Raw genomic sequence first — 17,911 nt, 5'->3', positions numbered from 1 at the left:
ATATTACCTTAGCAAAAATAATTATAATTTTCATAGCTTTTCACCTAAAAAGCAAGTATTATTACAGAGTAAAAAGGTTTAAAGTATAAAAAAAAACATTCTCTCATATATTTCAATCACACATACATAAATAATGTAATTAACTAAAGAGATTCGTATTTTGTCTGTGTTGTGGTAGAGTCGTTGAAAAGCATCTTTTCATTGTATAGTCAATACTTATAATGGCATTCCTTACTTCATATGCTGATGCATTTATTGTTTCAAATGTACCAGCTAGTTTATCAACAGCCAGGGCCTGCAGACAAAAGTTGATTAAGATAAAGTTAAAGTTAATCAAGAAAAAGTTAGTTAAAATTATTATTCTCAGAAAAACTGATTAAAAATAAACATTTTTAAGCGATCAAAATAATAAAACTGTATTGATGGATTTACTTTTTTGATACTGAGTGTTTTAAGGAATGATACAAAATATCACGGATATGTTATGAGCCGAATTTTATAACGGAAGTAGTGACTAATTTATCTCTAGGATTAACTTAAAGAATTATAAACAATTAGTAATATAAATTCATAAAAAAATATATATTTGAGGCTCAAAATTATTAAAATGGAATTTCCCATAGGTATGATCAACCTTGGAAGTTATTTAGAATTAAATATTTAATCACTATAAAAATTCAAAATTATAATTATAAATTGCTTATTTAAATAAGATTACCTGTTTATGAGATGCTTCAGCTATTCTTTCCATGGCTTTTGAATTGTTAAGAGTAGCCTTCGCCATTTCCATCATAGCTGATGCTTGTTGATCCATAACTTCCACCTGTAGTAAAAACAGAGGTTAAAATCTCTAAAATACAGACTAATGTAATTATTTTTAATTAAATTACAAATAATGAGGTATCCTTTATCACATCTTATCAAGTTGACTGAACTTTTATTGGAATTTACTTATGCAGGTTTAAAATATTACAATGAATTCTAGATATATAGAGATATTTATGTTAAAGTTAGATTCATCTCTAATTTTTGGTGATGTGGGATCCAATCCGAAGAACAATGCCTCTGACAGCTATCATCTCTCAATCAATGATTCAGATCACAGTATTAATTACTCGATTTGGTAAAACTTTTACCAACCAATCATTCACTATACTAATGCAAGTCCATCTTTCACTCTCAAATTAAAATAAAAAAAAATAATAAAATTTCACTTGCCATTTTCTCCATAATATTCATGTGGCGTTCATCTGTTTCGGTGGACACTAATCTTCCTGTATCTTGAAATTCTAAGTCACTTTCATCTTTACTAAATATATCATCTGTAGAACCATTATCACCATTACATGGTTCTTTTTTTACTGTTTTACTTCTTTCTGTAAACATGTGTTAAAGTTAAGTCATCTTCAAGTATCTAGACTCGGATCGAGGGTGAAAACACAATTTTGCAAAAATATATTTTTTAAATAAATCATAAATTATAATTATTTTTAACAATGTTACTATATGAATAATGTTACTATGCAAGAGTTTTTTTTATCATTTTATTTTTCTGAGCAGCTTTGAGATATTTTATTAGATAATAAATCAAGATTAACAGGTTAAAAATAAACTCATATAATACATAAAACTAAAAAAAATAATTGTACTATCGAGTGAATTTGCAAAATAGTATTCAATTTTTTAATGATCATAAATAATATTTACTTACTCCCTGGTTTTCCAATAAAACAGATATTCAATATCTTCTGCTCTAGAGGAGTAAGTTTGTCTTGGGTCTTTCCTTCGTTAAAATGTTTTTGTTTTAACAGAACACTTCTCCGTTTATCTGACCAGAACTAGTAAAATAAAAGAGTAAATTTTTATTGATTATTAGACACTGTATTTAAAAAAGATGATAAATCCTATAAGATATGATTTTATTAATGCTTTACTTACTACTGGTAAGTAAGTAAAGCATTATTATTTATTATTTGATTTAATTATGCATAATGCTCAGACCTACCTTAATCCAGCCTTTGGTAGACTTCATTGCTCCTTTCATGGAATTGGCAATATTGGAAAGCTCTATCCATAGTTTCTTGAACTTTTCATGACTCATGCCATATCTTAGCTTTCTATGAGCCAGATCAGGGTGTTTTTGCATAAAATCTATCACTGCCTTCACTTGCGCCAAGGAAGGTCTTGTAGGCTTGAACAAATATTTAAATTACTTGATGCACTCAATAGATTTACTTAATAACTTAGATTAGCACTCTATTGGTAATTAAAAAGTTAAATAATACTTACGCGTTCTGCACTCTCTGAATTTTCGGAATCAGAGAGTATTTCAGCCATTACCTTTTTTTTTGTTTATATTTTGTTTTTGTTCTTTAGGCGGATTTTCATCTCGTAACCGTCTTCAGAAAAAGCAATTTTAGTTCTTATTAATACCCTTATTGCACACTAAAATTCAAATATGTTTATGATAAATAAGCACTAAATAAAAATATTTAATAAAAAAATATTGTATTGGGCTTTAGCATTTGATATAAGTAAATAATTAAATATCAAATTTGATTGACAGTGCCCATTTGACAATATAAGACGAACATTGTGTCTACTGTCTACTTTCTGATACATCTGATCATAGATAATACATATATACCATCTGATAGTTGATACTCGTTTGTATTACAATCATCTCGAACTTTGCTGTGGAGGAGATATAAATTCAAAAGTTTTAATATATTATATATATCTATCAAATAAATATATAATAATATAATATGTATTTTAATACATTTAAATCTGAAAAATAGGAAGATCTTAGTTGTCTCTCTCTCTTGTCTCGTTGACTGTTCTTTATTATTCGATTAAATATTATAATATTTGACCAATACACACTTTTCTTTTGAAAAAAATAGTGGTTGTGGTATCTTTGCTGAAATAATAGAATGAACCTAGCGTACAACCAACAATCACATCATTTGTCATTATCCCACTTTCATTAACAAAATCGATATAACTCTTCTTCTAAATCAATTTTGGGCTAAAATTTATACTTTTGATGGCTTAATAAATGAAATTCTTTCAAAAAATTAATAGTAAAATTATATATAAAAAAGCTGAAGTACTCTTAATTAAACGCCTTATTTTCATACAATCATATTAACGCTACGAGACTTATTACATTATATATATATTTAACATAATAAATCGATTATTTGGTTGTATCCAGTACATTTATATAAATCGTAATACGGTGGTTTTATAGTTTTCAAACGACAAACATCCAATTTTGACATTTGTGATTTTGTCGTTTGACATTTAGTTTGTGTGTATGTGACGTAGAAGTACATGCAGTGCTTACAATGTGTACATCATTTATTTAATATATCGTTTAAACTTTAAACTAATTTATATTCATTGAAAATGGCTGATGTAAATAGTATTTTTGATTGTTTTGACGATCCAATGCAAAATGAAGCTACTACACAATTACCTAATATAGAAAACAAGGAAAAAGCGTAAGTAACATTTCTAACCTTTGCTTATGTACAAAGACTGTTATTCTAACTAAGTTAACGGTGATGTATATTGTATTAATGCAATAAATATAACTTGGTATAATATTCATTGAAGGACAAACGATGAAGAACCGTCTTCAAGTAATAAACGTCCATACGAAGAAGTTGAATATGCGGACACTAAAAAACCAAAACAAGAAGATGAGGTTGAAGAAGACCTAATGAGTGATATAAAGTAAGGTTATGTTTATAGTTTGTGATTTGTCTTGTGAAAAAATTACATACATCAAAATAACTCTGTATTTTTAAAACAATGTAATATTGTTGTCAATTGAAACAACTACTATTTTATTAACATTCTTAGTGATAGAAATCTATTAATATTAATATATTCATTTTTTATTTTTTAATTATCCAAATATATAAATTAACCAAATAAAAAAATAGTAATAATTCATCAATATCACCAATGCACCACCAACTCTAGAATGAGTATGTTATGTCCTGTAGTTACATTGGCAAATTAAACTTTGAAACTTTCACACAACAATACTAACTTTTGTCCCTTGGTGGTTGAATAAACAAAGAGTAGGTGAAAGGTAAATGAACAAAGGTAGGAATCCTACCTAGACAGACTTGAACAAATTACTAAGTGGCTGATATCAACCTTCAATAATTAGTAAATTAATTAAATTAATTAAATTTGTGTGTCATATTTTCAGTGTGGAGATGTTAAGCTCAAGAATAGTAATTCACACTCTTGAGACACATGAGGGTTGTACACATGAAGTAGCTATACCCCCAAATCATGAATATGCACCTTTAGCACAGACTTCCACTGAGCCTGCTAAGCAATATAGCTTCATTCTTGATCCTTTCCAAAAAGAAGCAATTTTGTGTATTGACAATTTACAATCCGTCCTGGTGTCAGCTCATACATCGGCTGGAAAAACTGTAGTTGCAGAGTGAGTACATTTCTGGCAGTTTTAGTAACCAATGTTGCAGCTTTTGAAATCCTGACACCCTTGCCACTTATACTATTTCTCAATACAGACATACGAGCGTACATGTGTATGTGCGCTCACATGTGTGAGTTTTAGAGAATGCCTCAAAAGCTGTGTGTGAGCACTCTTTAACTTCATTATTCGTTCTTAAACTGATAACTAAGTTTCCAGAACATTATCTAGTAAACTGACATTCAAAATTGTTTTAATTACAATTGAGAATGACTTAATACTAATCTTAAGAGCCACTATGTTTTCCAATACTTCAATTCACAATATTGCTTGGTCATAAAAGAGTAGAATATAGGCAAAATTATTTGTCATAAGATTATCTGTTATATTATTTCAATAGTTCATATTAATGGTATATTAATATATCAATCATAGTTCTTAATAAAAAGAAATATCTTTGCCTGTTAGTGTAACATTGCAAATAGTCATGATAGTAGCACTTTGAAATTTATATTGTCCCTTTTAATCCAGGTACGCAATTGCATTATCGTTAAAAAATAAGCAAAGAGTTATATACACAACACCTATAAAGGCTCTCTCCAATCAGAAGTATCGAGAGTTTTCAGAAGAATTCCATGATGTTGGTCTAATAACTGGTGACGTCACAATCAACCCATCGGCATCATGTCTTATTATGACCACTGAGGTATGATAACACTAAGTATATCTTAATAAAAACTTTTAATCAATAACTTTTAGCAAATTTAGAGTTTTGAATATGCTTAAGTATGTGTTTTAATTACCGTGAAAATCTATTTTTATATGTTATTTATTCATTTTATAAAATATATTTTAATTAAATATGACTTGCATTGTTTTGAAGTTTTAAAAGCATAAGTATGGTTCTGTTCTCATTCCACTGCTCTTGCTAATGTCAGTTAAATGCGTTATGGACAGGTACAATTTATATGGCACAGCTAACTAGACAAGTACAGGAGATATTATAATGTACAATTATAAATTTTTCCATGTATCATAGTACTTGTTCACGCACATAATCTGATGTGTCAGCACAGTAATAAAAAAAGTTCAAAAGGTCAAGGTCAAAGATCACATACAGTTTCTTTGAGTATATTCTACACCGAATTTCTCGACATAAAATTCTCTTTGATAAAAGTTTATTTCATTATTTTTTTAATTAACTCCATTTATACATGTATAAATTTATAGTATTTATAATTTATATATATTCCCATGTAATATTCTATCCCTAAATTTTCCTTACAGATTCTGAGAAATATGTTGTACAGAGGATCAGAAATTATGCGAGAAGTTGGTTGGGTAGTGTTTGATGAGATTCATTATATGAGAGACAAAGAGAGAGGTGTTGTATGGGAAGGTAGGATTAGGACTCAATTATTTATGAAGTACTCAGACCCCACTTTATATTACTTGGCTAGCTGTACCCGCGACTTCGTGCGCGTTGAATTTAACAAAAAGAGAGTGGTGGCATACGCAAGGGCTGCGCGACTTTATTATTATTATTTTATATATAATTCTAAAGTAGCCTAAGTTACTCCCTTTTACATCAGCTATCTATCAGTCATATCTCACGTCAAAATCGGTCCAGCCGTTCCAGAGATTAGCCGGAACAAACAGACAAACAAAAATTGTATAAAAAAATATTTTGGTATATGTACCATGTAGCGGTTATATTAGTATTACAAACAGACCAATTTTATTATATGTATAGATAAAATATTTTTTTCTTTTTAGAAACTTTAATTTTGTTACCCGACAATGTTCACTACGTATTTTTGTCGGCTACGATCCCCAATGCGAGGCAATTTGCCGAGTGGGTTTGTCGCCTGCATTCTCAGCCGTGTCACGTGGTCTATACTGAGTACAGACCGACACCGCTTCAACACTATATATTCCCAGCCGGAGGTGATGGGATACATCTTGTTGTGGATGAAAAAGTATGTAAAATTAAAACCGTTTATTTTTAATTAATTATATTAAATTTATATTCAGTGTAGATAAGTACCTTATGCGTAAAAGGGTTTAATATAAAATATATAAATTAATTCCTTGGTGGTTTGTGCAACAATATCAAATTCGTCAGTCTGACTAATAAAGAATGTGTTTGCAGGGTCTGTTCAAAGAAGACAACTTCAACACGGCCATGACAGTGCTGAGCAACGCGGGCGAGGCGGGCAAGGGCGACCAGCGCGGCCGCAAGGGCGGCCCGCGCGGGAACAGCAACACCAACATATTCAACATCGTCAAGATGATCATGGAGAGGAACTTCGCTCCCGTCATCATATTCAGCTTCAGTAAGAAGGACTGCGAGCTGTACGCCATGCAGATGGCCAAACTGGATTTTAATACGAGTGAGTGAATGTTGATGAGTTGCTACTTTATCGTGGATATTATTATATGAATAACGTTATTGTTGCAATTATTTAAAATAAATGTACAAGTTTAATTATTATTATTTATTTATTATAAAGTGAAATTTTGGCCACACAAGTCACCCTACCGGGCATATTTTTAAAAATAGTAAAATGAAGACTGCAGAACCCGTGATCCTGGACAGCTCTGGGACATTATTGAGCTTTTCTGTCAAGAAATTCTTAGTAGCAGCGATTTGAAGGTGACAGTGTTGCCACTTCTTTGCCTCGGAATGTTCGTTGTATCTGCACTCGAACTCTGGTAGTGTTATGTTGGAGTTTGAGAATGAGGAAATAGAGTGCACCTACGTTTGCGGCTTATACAGTACATGATAATATATCTTGAAGAGCTTGCTTATTCTCCGTATAGAATGCTGCCGAAAGATTACGAAGGCTAATTTCATAATAACATTTTGTTTTCCAAAGAAAACATTCAGCAAATGTTTCTTTTTGTTAAAGTCGAAGAAAAAAAACTAGTGGACGAAGTATTCAACAATGCGATGGACGTGCTGTCGGAGGAGGATCGCAAACTGCCGCAAGTAGAGAACGTGATACCGTTGCTGAGGCGCGGTATCGGCATACATCACGGCGGCCTGCTGCCCATACTGAAGGAAACTATTGAGATATTGTTCGGCTTAGGACTTATAAAGGTATGTTAACAGTTTATACTCTTCTTAGAACATTACGAGACTAATGTTCAGAAAAGGTCATAATATATTTTTTTTTCAATTTGTCATTTTAAATATAGACAAAACTGTAGTCATAAAAGGATTATGTAAAACATCGAAATTGTTCGTATATTTTCCAAAGTAGTAGTAATTTTTTGCGTCGACGTTTAATGCGAGTTTTGCCGACGAAACCTGTACAGTCATATCGACTACATTGAACTATATCTATTTAATAACTCAACAGCGTATACAGGCGGCCTAGCGACTGTCACAGGTTTGATCCTGACTGATAACTGCCGTACTCACCCCTAACAAGGCTCATGATTGGTTGAGAAAAATGATAGAATTAAATATACCTTATAGTTTGTGCTAGTTGGCTCCCACGATGTACCGCGTTATTGTGAAGTAGTAACGAATGTTTGTAAAGGCTTTTGTATAGCTATAGACAATGTCACTTGAAATGTCTCTTGCGGGACGATATCAGCCATATTGCGCTATGTTTTGTAAGTTTACTTAAAGTAAAGTAAGTGATACTTAAAGTAACAAATGCTACAATTATTAAATTTTCCTTAATATTTCGTATACAATATTACAGGCGCTGTTCGCAACGGAAACATTTGCCATGGGATTGAACATGCCCGCTAGAACAGTTGTCTTCACAAATTGTCAAAAGTTTGACGGCAAGGACTTTCGATTTGTGAGTATATTTATTTAAGTGTTTATGTGTCTCTTAAAATGTTTCTTATTGTTTTATTGAGTATTTCGACAATTATCAACTATACAGAGTGAATTTTTAAAGTATCTGAATATGATGATAATTAAAATTGTATCACTATATAATTTAATGTATTTTTTTTTAATTTTATGCATAAAATAAATTATGTTTCACGAATCTAAATAAGAATCGTGTAAATCACATAAATAATTAATCTTCTTTATGATATTTTTCATCAGATAACGTCGGGAGAGTACATCCAGATGTCTGGTCGTGCGGGTCGTCGTGGTCTGGACGACAAGGGCATCGTGATCCTCATGATAGACCAGAAGGTCACGCCCAGCGTCGTCAAGTCTATGGTGCAGGGCAAGGCAGATCCCATCAACTCCGCCTTCCATCTTACTTACAACATGGTCTGGCTCCGACCCACATTCCAATTTTAATATAAAACTATTCTTAAGGAACAACTGCTAAGTTTTTAATTATTGTCAAACATCTAAGAAGATTTTTTTTCAAAAATCAAATTATGTAGAAGCTAAACAAACTCGGTCTATTCGTCAGGTCCTGAACTTGCTGCGAGTGGAAGAAATCAATCCCGAATACATGTTGGAGAGGAGTTTCTTCCAATTTCAAAACCAAGCAGCGATTCCGGATTTAATTGATAGTAAGATATTGAATTATGTTTTACTGGCTTTCGCCCAAGACTTTGTGCGCGTATATATTATACTTAGACCCACAGGAGTTCCATCAACAATCAGACTAATATTGAAAATTCCACCCCTCTTTCTCTTCTTAGAGATGATTTCTGTTATAAAAATATCTTATGTCCTTCTCCGGGAATTAATCTATCTCGATACCAAATTTCATTTAAATCGGTTCAGCGGATTTAGCGTCAAGAGGTATAATAGGCAATATGGTTTATTTCAATCACGAAATCTAATAAATGTCTTGATATTATAGCCTGTGTAATTGTGATGCTATATTATTGTAAAGTTTTATAATAATTCTATTCAGTAGTTCTTGCATGTAAGAGTAACAAACGTCCATAATGACCGCGCCTTAGGCCTACGGTTGTTTGTGCATTGACGGTCTAGGGATGGTATAAATATTATACTTATTAGCTAATAAAAAGCCAATAGGGCTTACGCCTGTCCACTACTCAGGTAGTCTATTCTGTCTTGGCCTTCCTCGGATAAACGGAACGACTTGGTGTTCCGCAGAGATGAAGGCGAAGCAGAAGCAGCTGGACCGCGTGTCGGTGTCGGACGAGCAGGCCGTGTCGGCGTACTGCGCCACGCGCGCGCAGCTCGAGCTGCTCGGCGCGCAGTTCCGCTCCTTCATCACGCGGCCCGACTACCTCAAGCCCTTCCTGCAGCCCGGCAGGCTCGTCAAGGTCGTCGCCGGAGACATGTCGCTCTCGATTATATATTCAAATTTAAGATTGTACACATTGAAAGGAGAAATAAAAAATTGTGTGTTTTAATTGTGTAAAATTTTGCTTTGTTCTTTAGAAGTTTTAACGTTTCATATTTTATTTAGGTGAAAACAGAAAAATACGAATACGACTGGGGAATTATCGTAAACTTTAGACATAAAACGGGCAAGGGTAAGAAGCCACAAGACGAGAACCCGCTGACCGCGGATACAGTTATCATAGTCGACATTTTACTTCATGTGAAGAAAAGCAAACCGGACGACACCGACACGAACATGCCGTGTCCGCCGGGAGAGGTAACTGCATGGAGTATTTTTATCACCTAGTCGTTGGTTTTATTATGCCCATGTTATTTAAAATTATTATTAATATAGACAGGAGACGTAGAAGTGGTGCCCGTTCTACACACCCTTATATACCAGATCAGTTCACTCCGCGTCTACTACCCCAAGGACCTTCGGCCTCCGGACAATAGGAAATCCGTTCTCAAGACGATAGGTGAAGTCAAGAAACGCTTCCCAGAAGGACCTCCATTGCTCAATCCTATAAAAGATATGAAAATTGATGATCCCGTATTTAAAGAATGTGTGGATAGAATTAAAATTTTAGAAGAAAGGTAAATTAAAATTTATATATCTTTATTCCTTATAGAACACTTGGTACTTAACTGTACTTAACTGGTGCTTAAGATGTAGATTCCTAATTAGATCAAGCCTTTAAATCTAATTATCCTGTTAGAATGTATAGGTCAAGTCTTTCAACTCAATTTTAAAGTAGTTCCATACCACTGTCAGTTTGCAATTTTTGCACACATTTGGTTTTGGTGATAATACAATCTACTCTTAAATTAATGTGACGGCTACAATTTTTATGTGGCTTATGAGACAGCTGATCCTGAGTATGTATCCATAGTATTATGGGAAAGAGTGGAAAATAGTATTTGCGCACACACTAGAACATTATTATATCAGCTGCGCACCTTGTTAGGCGTGTCTGAAATCGGTCTGGGAGATATATAATAAATTTTTTTTAATGTATTTTGTAGACTGTACTCCCATCCTCTACATAAAGACAAGAACCGTGGAGCATTGACCGCAGCCTATGAAAATAAACAGGAAATATACGAAGAATTAATGTCAGTTAAATCGGAATTGAAAAAAGCAAAAAGTATATTACAGATGGATGAACTAAAGAAAAGGAAACGAGTGCTTAGAAGATTAGGATATTGTACGCTATCCGATGTTATAGAATTAAAAGGCAGAATAGCCTGTGAACTGAGCAGGTAATGATTAATTGTTGTTAAAATAAAAACAAATTTACAATTTTAGATGGTTTTTATACTAAGTTTTATTTGAAATATTTTGTATATTTTTTTTTTCTGTTGAATGAGTAACTTAAAGTTACAGCATAATTTGGACTACACCTTACCTAATGTTATAAAGACAAAAGTGGGTTAATTTATTTTTTGTCTTAACTACTCAACCATGATATCACACATACACGTTGCACTTGTTTACAAAAACTGCCCTCAATTGTTGTGATCGACCACCGGTGAGAAGTAGGTGAGCCAGGCATAAGTACCGCGTATGCACCCGTGTGCGTGGCACTCGGTATGGCCCACCGAAGGCCCCGAGCCCACCGGTACAGCCACGGCTCTAACCGTGCCCGCCCGCAGCGCGGACGAGCTGCTGCTGACGGAGCTGATCTTCAACGGCGTGTTCAACTCGCTGAGCGCGGCGCAGAGCGCGGCGCTGGTGAGCTGCTTCGTGTGCGACGAGGCCTCCTCGCAGGCCTCCGCCGCCGGCGAGGAGCTGCGCGCCGTGCTGCGCCAGCTGCAGGTCCGACCCACGAATTATTTTGCCACTAATCTCGGACGAGCGATTTCTCGGTTGATCTCATATTCGATGGTCCGCTTTGACGTGTCTGAGTAGTAAAAGAATAGACTGAAGTTGCCCCAGATTTGAGATTCTTATCTTTCGATTACTCTAAACATTGAGAGACTTATTTAATCATCTTAGCTGTCTGAGCTCAGTCTCGACTCAAGTGTAGATTTAATTCTATTCCTTGAGATTATTATAAGAGCCATACCTCGTATGTATACTATAGTTTTGGAGGTAGACACGAGTACATATTTCCAATGTAATTTCTATAAAGCACTCTTTGTAAACATATTTTCTCATGTCGACAGGAGTACGCGCGTCGCATAGCCAAGGTGTCGATCGACGCCAAGATGGACCTGGACGAGGACGAGTACGTGGGCAAGTTCAAGTGCACGCTCATGGACGTGGTGCTCGCGTGGGCCAAGGGGGCCTCCTTCCTACAGATCTGCAAGATGACCGACGTCTTCGAAGGTAGTTATCACTTCAAGCTATTAACTCGTGAGAGCTGTACTTTCGCGCATCGGCTTAGTCAGTAATTAAACATAATGTCTTTCCCGTCGACGTGCCTACTATATCCATCAATTATTTCGAACATAATAACGCTTCAAAATTGTTAAAAAGACACATTTTATCTAACCGAAATTTGATCACTGATATTGCGGTCATTCTAAAAGACATCATAACTCACATACACTGATGGTAGCGATCTCATCGGTATGTGAGTGTGGAAGTAACTTTACACGCTTTTAGAGGAAATTAATGAAAGGAAAGAGAATATTTAAAAAAAACACAGTAACTTATGTCCGCCTGACCCGCTATTACATGAATCACGATCTGCAGATTTACAAGCTAGCCATTAGACCAACTAGGCGGTTAATATTATAGTATAAATGAACATATTTACATTTATTAATTTATATGTTTAAATGTTCTTGTGTATAAAATAAATAACGTTATCAGGTTCAATAATTCGTTGCATGCGTCGCTTGGAGGAGGTGCTCCGCCAGCTGTGCCAGGCCGCCAAGAACATCGGCAACACCGACCTCGAGAACAAGTTCAGCGACGCCATCAAGATGCTCAAACGAGACATCGTGTTCGCCGCCAGCTTGTACATGTGAAACTATTTTATCTAGTAAAAATATTTTTTACTCTTAAAATATTGTTTTTTTTTTCTCCTATTTTTGTTTATCGGAATTTCTTGTAACAAGAGATAAAATACAGTATAATATACATCACGCAGGTCAATGATGAAATTTAAAGCGGGCGAAGTTGCGAAGCGCAGCTTATATCGTCATATACTTATAAAATAACACGTAAAATAACTATTTAAGTTAGGGCCATGAAATTCGGTGAGTGGGATCGTTTTTTTTTGTGTAGATCTACTAAGGAAAAGATTTTGAAAATTCTACCCTAAAGGGATGAAATAAAAGTTGAAACTTTGTATGGAAGTCCGTCATCATTTAAGTTATAAACATGAAACTTTATTTTTGGGATTAAAAATGAGTAGATACCTATTTAAGCGTTTCTGTCTTAAATTAACGTAATATTTTAAGTTAATCTGTAAACATATTCAACTTTCACGCGAACAAAGACGCAGGCAACTGCTAGTAATATTATTTACTAAAACATATAAGATATATATTTTTATGTATATTCGTTTAGTTGTTTTTTCAGTTAGGCAATACCAAAAAAAAGTATCCAGTTATTAGCATAGATTTTGAATTAACTTTATACTTCAGTTTCTGATTCTATTTTTTTAATAACGTCATTAAATAATTGAATCTACGCTATCATATAATATATAAAAAAAATAATTCATATAAAGAGGCGCATGCAACTCAGTACGAGTGGAAGGAATATCTGCTCTCTCGTTCTTTCTAGCAATAAATGTTATATTTTTTCAGCGCCCTTATATAAATCTCGGTGGAGTCGAAATATTTTCTTTAATATATTGATGTCTGGTTTACTTAAGAAGCTAAAGTACTTTCTTTATAAATGTCATGGGTAATAAATTAAAAAAAAAAAAAAAAATTATCAACCAGTAAATGCTGTTGGAAAGAGTATTCTCGTTAGCTTGGGGCTTTACGATGTTACCAATTACAGCCAAGCAATGCATTGTTTTATAAATACAAAATGAAACACATGAATACCCAGTGAGAAGAACCACGTGTTCTATATGAAATATTTCGCCTTTTCAGTGACCGGTGGGGTAAAGATAAATAAACTACATATTCCATGCGATGTACGAATAGCTCTGCTATATTATGTACTACTAAACTTTCTTGATTCAAATAAAATTAAATTGAATTTTATTAAAATAAACTTTACGATAAAGCATTTTTGAATCAATATTTCAACTAAACCACCGTTTCGGAAAGTAGCCTCCAGCGAAAAGAAACGGCAAGAAACTCGCATAGATGGTCTTTTCGAATAACCAGTTCACAATATTTTTTTTATCAAACTTCGCTATTATTCAAAACTTTGTTTGTTCACGAATCCATAATGAACACTCTGTTGTCATTTTTATGGATTCGAGGTCAATTTAAGATCCATGTTCTTTATCTTGGTTTTACTTGGTTACTTACACTCATCAGATATTCATCAAACAGCAATATTTATTTTAGTGTTCTTTTTTTTTTTTATCTCTATTTGTGTATTGCTGTTGGCCCTACTGGCCTTTACAGCGTCACCGAACGTTGGGGCGAGTGCTAAGACTCTGCCTTAAGGTGAACCCTTTTGGGCTCGAGAGTGACGTTCGTCCTGAGGGTGTCTCCTATGAGATCGCACCTCGGCTCAGAACGTAGTCGGTGGGGGTTTTATTTTAGTGTATCGTGTTCCAATTTATAGGGTTTGTGAGCCAGTGTTAGCTGCTAAGGTTGGTGGCGCATGTGCGATATAAAGAATGGTTAAAATTTCTTACAGCCTCAATGTCTATGGGCGGTGGAAAAATACCTTCTGCGGCAGGATTCGATCAGACTATAGTCCTAACGAAGGCTTAATAGTAAAAAAAAAAAAAGTAAAAAGGTGCAGTGTAGGCGTTCAGTAAATATAGACTTAAAATAATGATCCACAATGTTATAAGAGAACTTTATTTTTGTAATTACGGTTTGTCTATAGCATGAACGGGCAAGTAACAAAAAGAAAAAGTATTCGACTATAATTACACTAGAGAACCATGTTTACAGTCGGCCGTGCCCAAGTACACTATATTAAAATTTATCCGTATATTATAATTAGTTTTATTACAGTACAAATATATTAAAACTAATTGTAATAAAGGATAATTAAAAAACAGCAAACGTCGAATATTAATTCACAAATGTATTTTCAGTAAAATTTTGAATATTACCTAATATCTAAAAGCGTTAACAAGGGAATGAGTGATACACATGAAACAGTTTAAGATATAAATAAACGAGTACATGTTTCGTAGAAAAGTGTACACAGATAATTGAACGTGGCATAATTTTAGAAATCACTGTTTCTTACATAAAAGTTATTGCACATACGAACCTTAAAATAAGTTACATAGAGACCTCCTTTCATGTTTACATCTGATGCCAGTCTCACATCAACTACACGCGATCCATACCAACGTAACTTTAAATTTCGGTGTTCATTTAATAAAATACTATTTTATCTATTTTTTTTTTATATTAAAGAAGGCATCGGATATGAAAGAGATCTCTACAGAACTCCGAATAATATAACAATCGAAAATATTCAAAAAATCGCTTACGCTATAGTCTCATTTGGTGCCTGAATTGATATGTCCAATAACTAAACGCGAAATGAACTCTAAATTCTGTCTAGCTATTATTGCGTAACTAAACGAGGTAATTGTTTCGTGACTTTACTCGTGTACATAAACCCGCCGCGAGTCCGCCTACGCTATGATAAGTATAATCTATTATTATCGTTTAATACTTAGTTACAGTAAACACTCGCTCCGCGTCCGACTGCTATGGAAGACTCGACGCTTACAAGAAGCACTTTCAATATTACCAGTCGTCCGCCACTCACCAGTTGAAACTATGACGTCACATCGACTCCTTACTGTATTTATATTTATACAAAATGTACAACATCTCAAAAGCGTCCTCACAAACATTACGCCGGTCGTGAGAGCACGGTACAATATTTTGATAATGTCGGAACTATATATTCGCGAATCGATCACAGTAAACTACAACGCATATTCTCTTGTATTCATACACTTAATACATAAAATATTTTCAACATAATAATAGTATGTTAAATATCGGATACAATGCGAAATAAATTGTGTTTAATTTACTTTTAGCTAACGATCATTGAGAAGATAGTTACGAGGGTACTGTGATTAATCCTTCGGACCTTCGAGCATGCTATTGTCCTTTTGTTTTCCAGAGTCGGTCCCGTTTAATAAAATCGGTTAATTACGAAACTTGGCTGTGGTTTGGCACACAATGCGAGAAATTACATAATATATATATAACTTTGTACTATTTCAGATTATTGTTTCAATAAAAATGTTTATTTGAAATGGACAACAGCAAGCTCCAACTTTAACGCTTATACGATCTGGTATAATAATATAGTCTATACGATATTAAGTTAATATGAATCTGATTTAAATTTATAAACAACGTTTATGATAGGTACAAACAGATTATTCAATTCAATGTTATTAGATGTTTTACTTATATGTTAAACGTTATATATCTAGGCCGTGTATATAGCGCAATGAGATCTCGTATATTATAAATAATGTAGATATTTCAAATGCAAATAATTCTGTGAGGTCGACACGATTTGATTTTTATGTAGGACAGAAGAAGTCGAATTCGAACTATAAACATAGCAACACACATTTATATATAGTAGGCCTTCGAAGATATATATTTACAGATGAGACTACAGTATCCCATATAAATATGTACGTTATTCGAAGATTAGGCAAGAGTTTTGCTAACGACTAGATGGATAGGAGTCGGCCGAGAGGACATCGTGAAGGATTTCGGAGCAAATGTGATTATTTTAATAATTCTAATCGAATAATTAAAATTGATCGTTATTATATAATAAAGATGCCAGATCAAATACAACCCTGTACAGCAATATTTTAAAATATCTAATTTACAATAAAACGAAATGATATTGATTTGATGAATATAAAAACTTCGGACTATTTAAATATATTGTTTTTAATTATGGTTTTAAGTTTATAATGTTAATTTTTATAGCAATTAAAGTACATTTGATGTTTTACTCCCATTCCGCTCCTTATACATTACGTTATTAGAAATTCAATTTAGAGTTGAGATTAATCGATCAACTCTACGATGCTTACTCGTCGACTCGTTACTTTATAATATCGATACTTATACACAGGCACACATAAACGTTGCAACGTAATTGCCTACAAACAAAACATCTCTTATTTACAATAAAAACACAATAAATCTAAGCAACTATATAATATTTTTTTTAGCAATTATATTGTTGAAAATATATAATGAAATAAATCGTGTTAGGATCAACATAGGTAAATTTTTCTAAAACAGTTTTTAAACGATATTATTATTTTACATTTATTATATTTAAATATCTATTAACATTAGCTATAATTTATAAGTTCTTCAAGTTTGTGATAATCCTCAATTAAATTTAACAAGACATTAGTTACCTACCTATAATGTATGCGACCGCATCATAGTTACAATATCGAGAATGACAACTTAACAGAGGAGAAAATATTTTAAACGTTATCTTAACCTAGTTCGAATCGATAATCCTGTCTCAAAACAAGATCAAAAGTTCACTTGGTCGGACCAAAACTTCAGTCTGTAAAATCGTCAAAACATTAAACATCTCGCAAACACCTACAAAATGCGCCGACGAAAGGCACCCTCAGGCTCAGAAAGCTGGAGCGCTCCTTCATGTTACTCTAATTATATCAATACACCTCCACTCCCGGCCCCGGCGAGCGCCCCGACAGAGGTTCATACAAACGGTCCATTCACACTCAAACCACGCGAACACTGCGGTACGGTGACTGGCGAAGCTTTTAGATTAAAAACTTCCCGAAACGGCGATTCGGTAAAATTATTCTTATTTTTGATATGGAACTCGATATGGTTTTGTAGAAAGCTTCAGACGGTCTGGAGACCTGCGGTCAGTTAAGTGGTGGTACGTTTAGATATTGGACAGTCACGTTGCAAGAGTCAAGAAGAGCCGCAGCACGAGCGTAGCGAACATGGCGGTGAGTGGACGTGCAATAGCGCCGCGGCCGCACGATAGTATCTCAATTTCC

General features: G+C 33.8%; 3 protein-coding genes across 4 annotated transcripts in view; 1 reads left to right on the top strand and 2 right to left on the bottom strand.

Moving 5' to 3' along the window:
- Nucleotides 1-2,541, bottom strand: LOC113402020 (uncharacterized). The gene is made up of 6 exons (XM_026642126.2): nt 2,290-2,541; nt 2,006-2,191; nt 1,712-1,838; nt 1,219-1,376; nt 719-823; nt 1-295 (listed from the first exon to the last, which is right to left on the bottom strand). Exons 1-6 carry the CDS (start codon nt 2,335-2,337, stop codon nt 140-142), a joined length of 780 nt encoding a protein of 259 aa, XP_026497911.2. The 5' UTR covers nt 2,338-2,541; the 3' UTR covers nt 1-139.
- Nucleotides 2,542-3,314: 773 nt separating this feature from the next.
- On the top strand, nt 3,315-12,773 carry LOC113401988 (exosome RNA helicase MTR4). Its single transcript, XM_026642079.2, has 18 exons — nt 3,315-3,509; nt 3,625-3,744; nt 4,232-4,474; nt 4,997-5,171; nt 5,753-5,864; nt 6,242-6,444; nt 6,618-6,858; nt 7,378-7,568; nt 8,182-8,283; nt 8,541-8,714; nt 8,863-8,965; nt 9,522-9,694; nt 9,841-10,032; nt 10,111-10,352; nt 10,782-11,018; nt 11,412-11,574; nt 11,925-12,087; nt 12,577-12,773. The coding sequence occupies exons 1-18, from the start codon at nt 3,415-3,417 to the stop codon at nt 12,732-12,734; spliced, it is 3,087 nt and encodes a 1,028-aa protein (XP_026497864.2). The 5' UTR covers nt 3,315-3,414; the 3' UTR covers nt 12,735-12,773.
- Nucleotides 12,774-14,689: 1,916 nt separating this feature from the next.
- Nucleotides 14,690-17,911, bottom strand: part of LOC113402015 (voltage-dependent calcium channel subunit alpha-2/delta-3) — a 66,042-nt gene continuing 62,820 nt past the window's right edge. For both annotated transcript variants that reach the window (XM_026642109.2, XM_026642110.2), the window contains one exon: nt 14,690-17,910. In XM_026642109.2, the coding sequence (XP_026497894.1) occupies nt 17,809-17,910 (102 nt within the window). In that variant the 3' untranslated portion in view covers nt 14,690-17,808. The remainder of the gene's footprint in view (nt 17,911) is intronic.

This window comes from Vanessa tameamea, chromosome 2, assembly GCF_037043105.1.
Source record: "Vanessa tameamea isolate UH-Manoa-2023 chromosome 2, ilVanTame1 primary haplotype, whole genome shotgun sequence".
Taxonomy (NCBI): domain Eukaryota; kingdom Metazoa; phylum Arthropoda; class Insecta; order Lepidoptera; family Nymphalidae; genus Vanessa; species Vanessa tameamea.
This window is presented reverse-complemented; position numbering and strand designations above follow the sequence as displayed.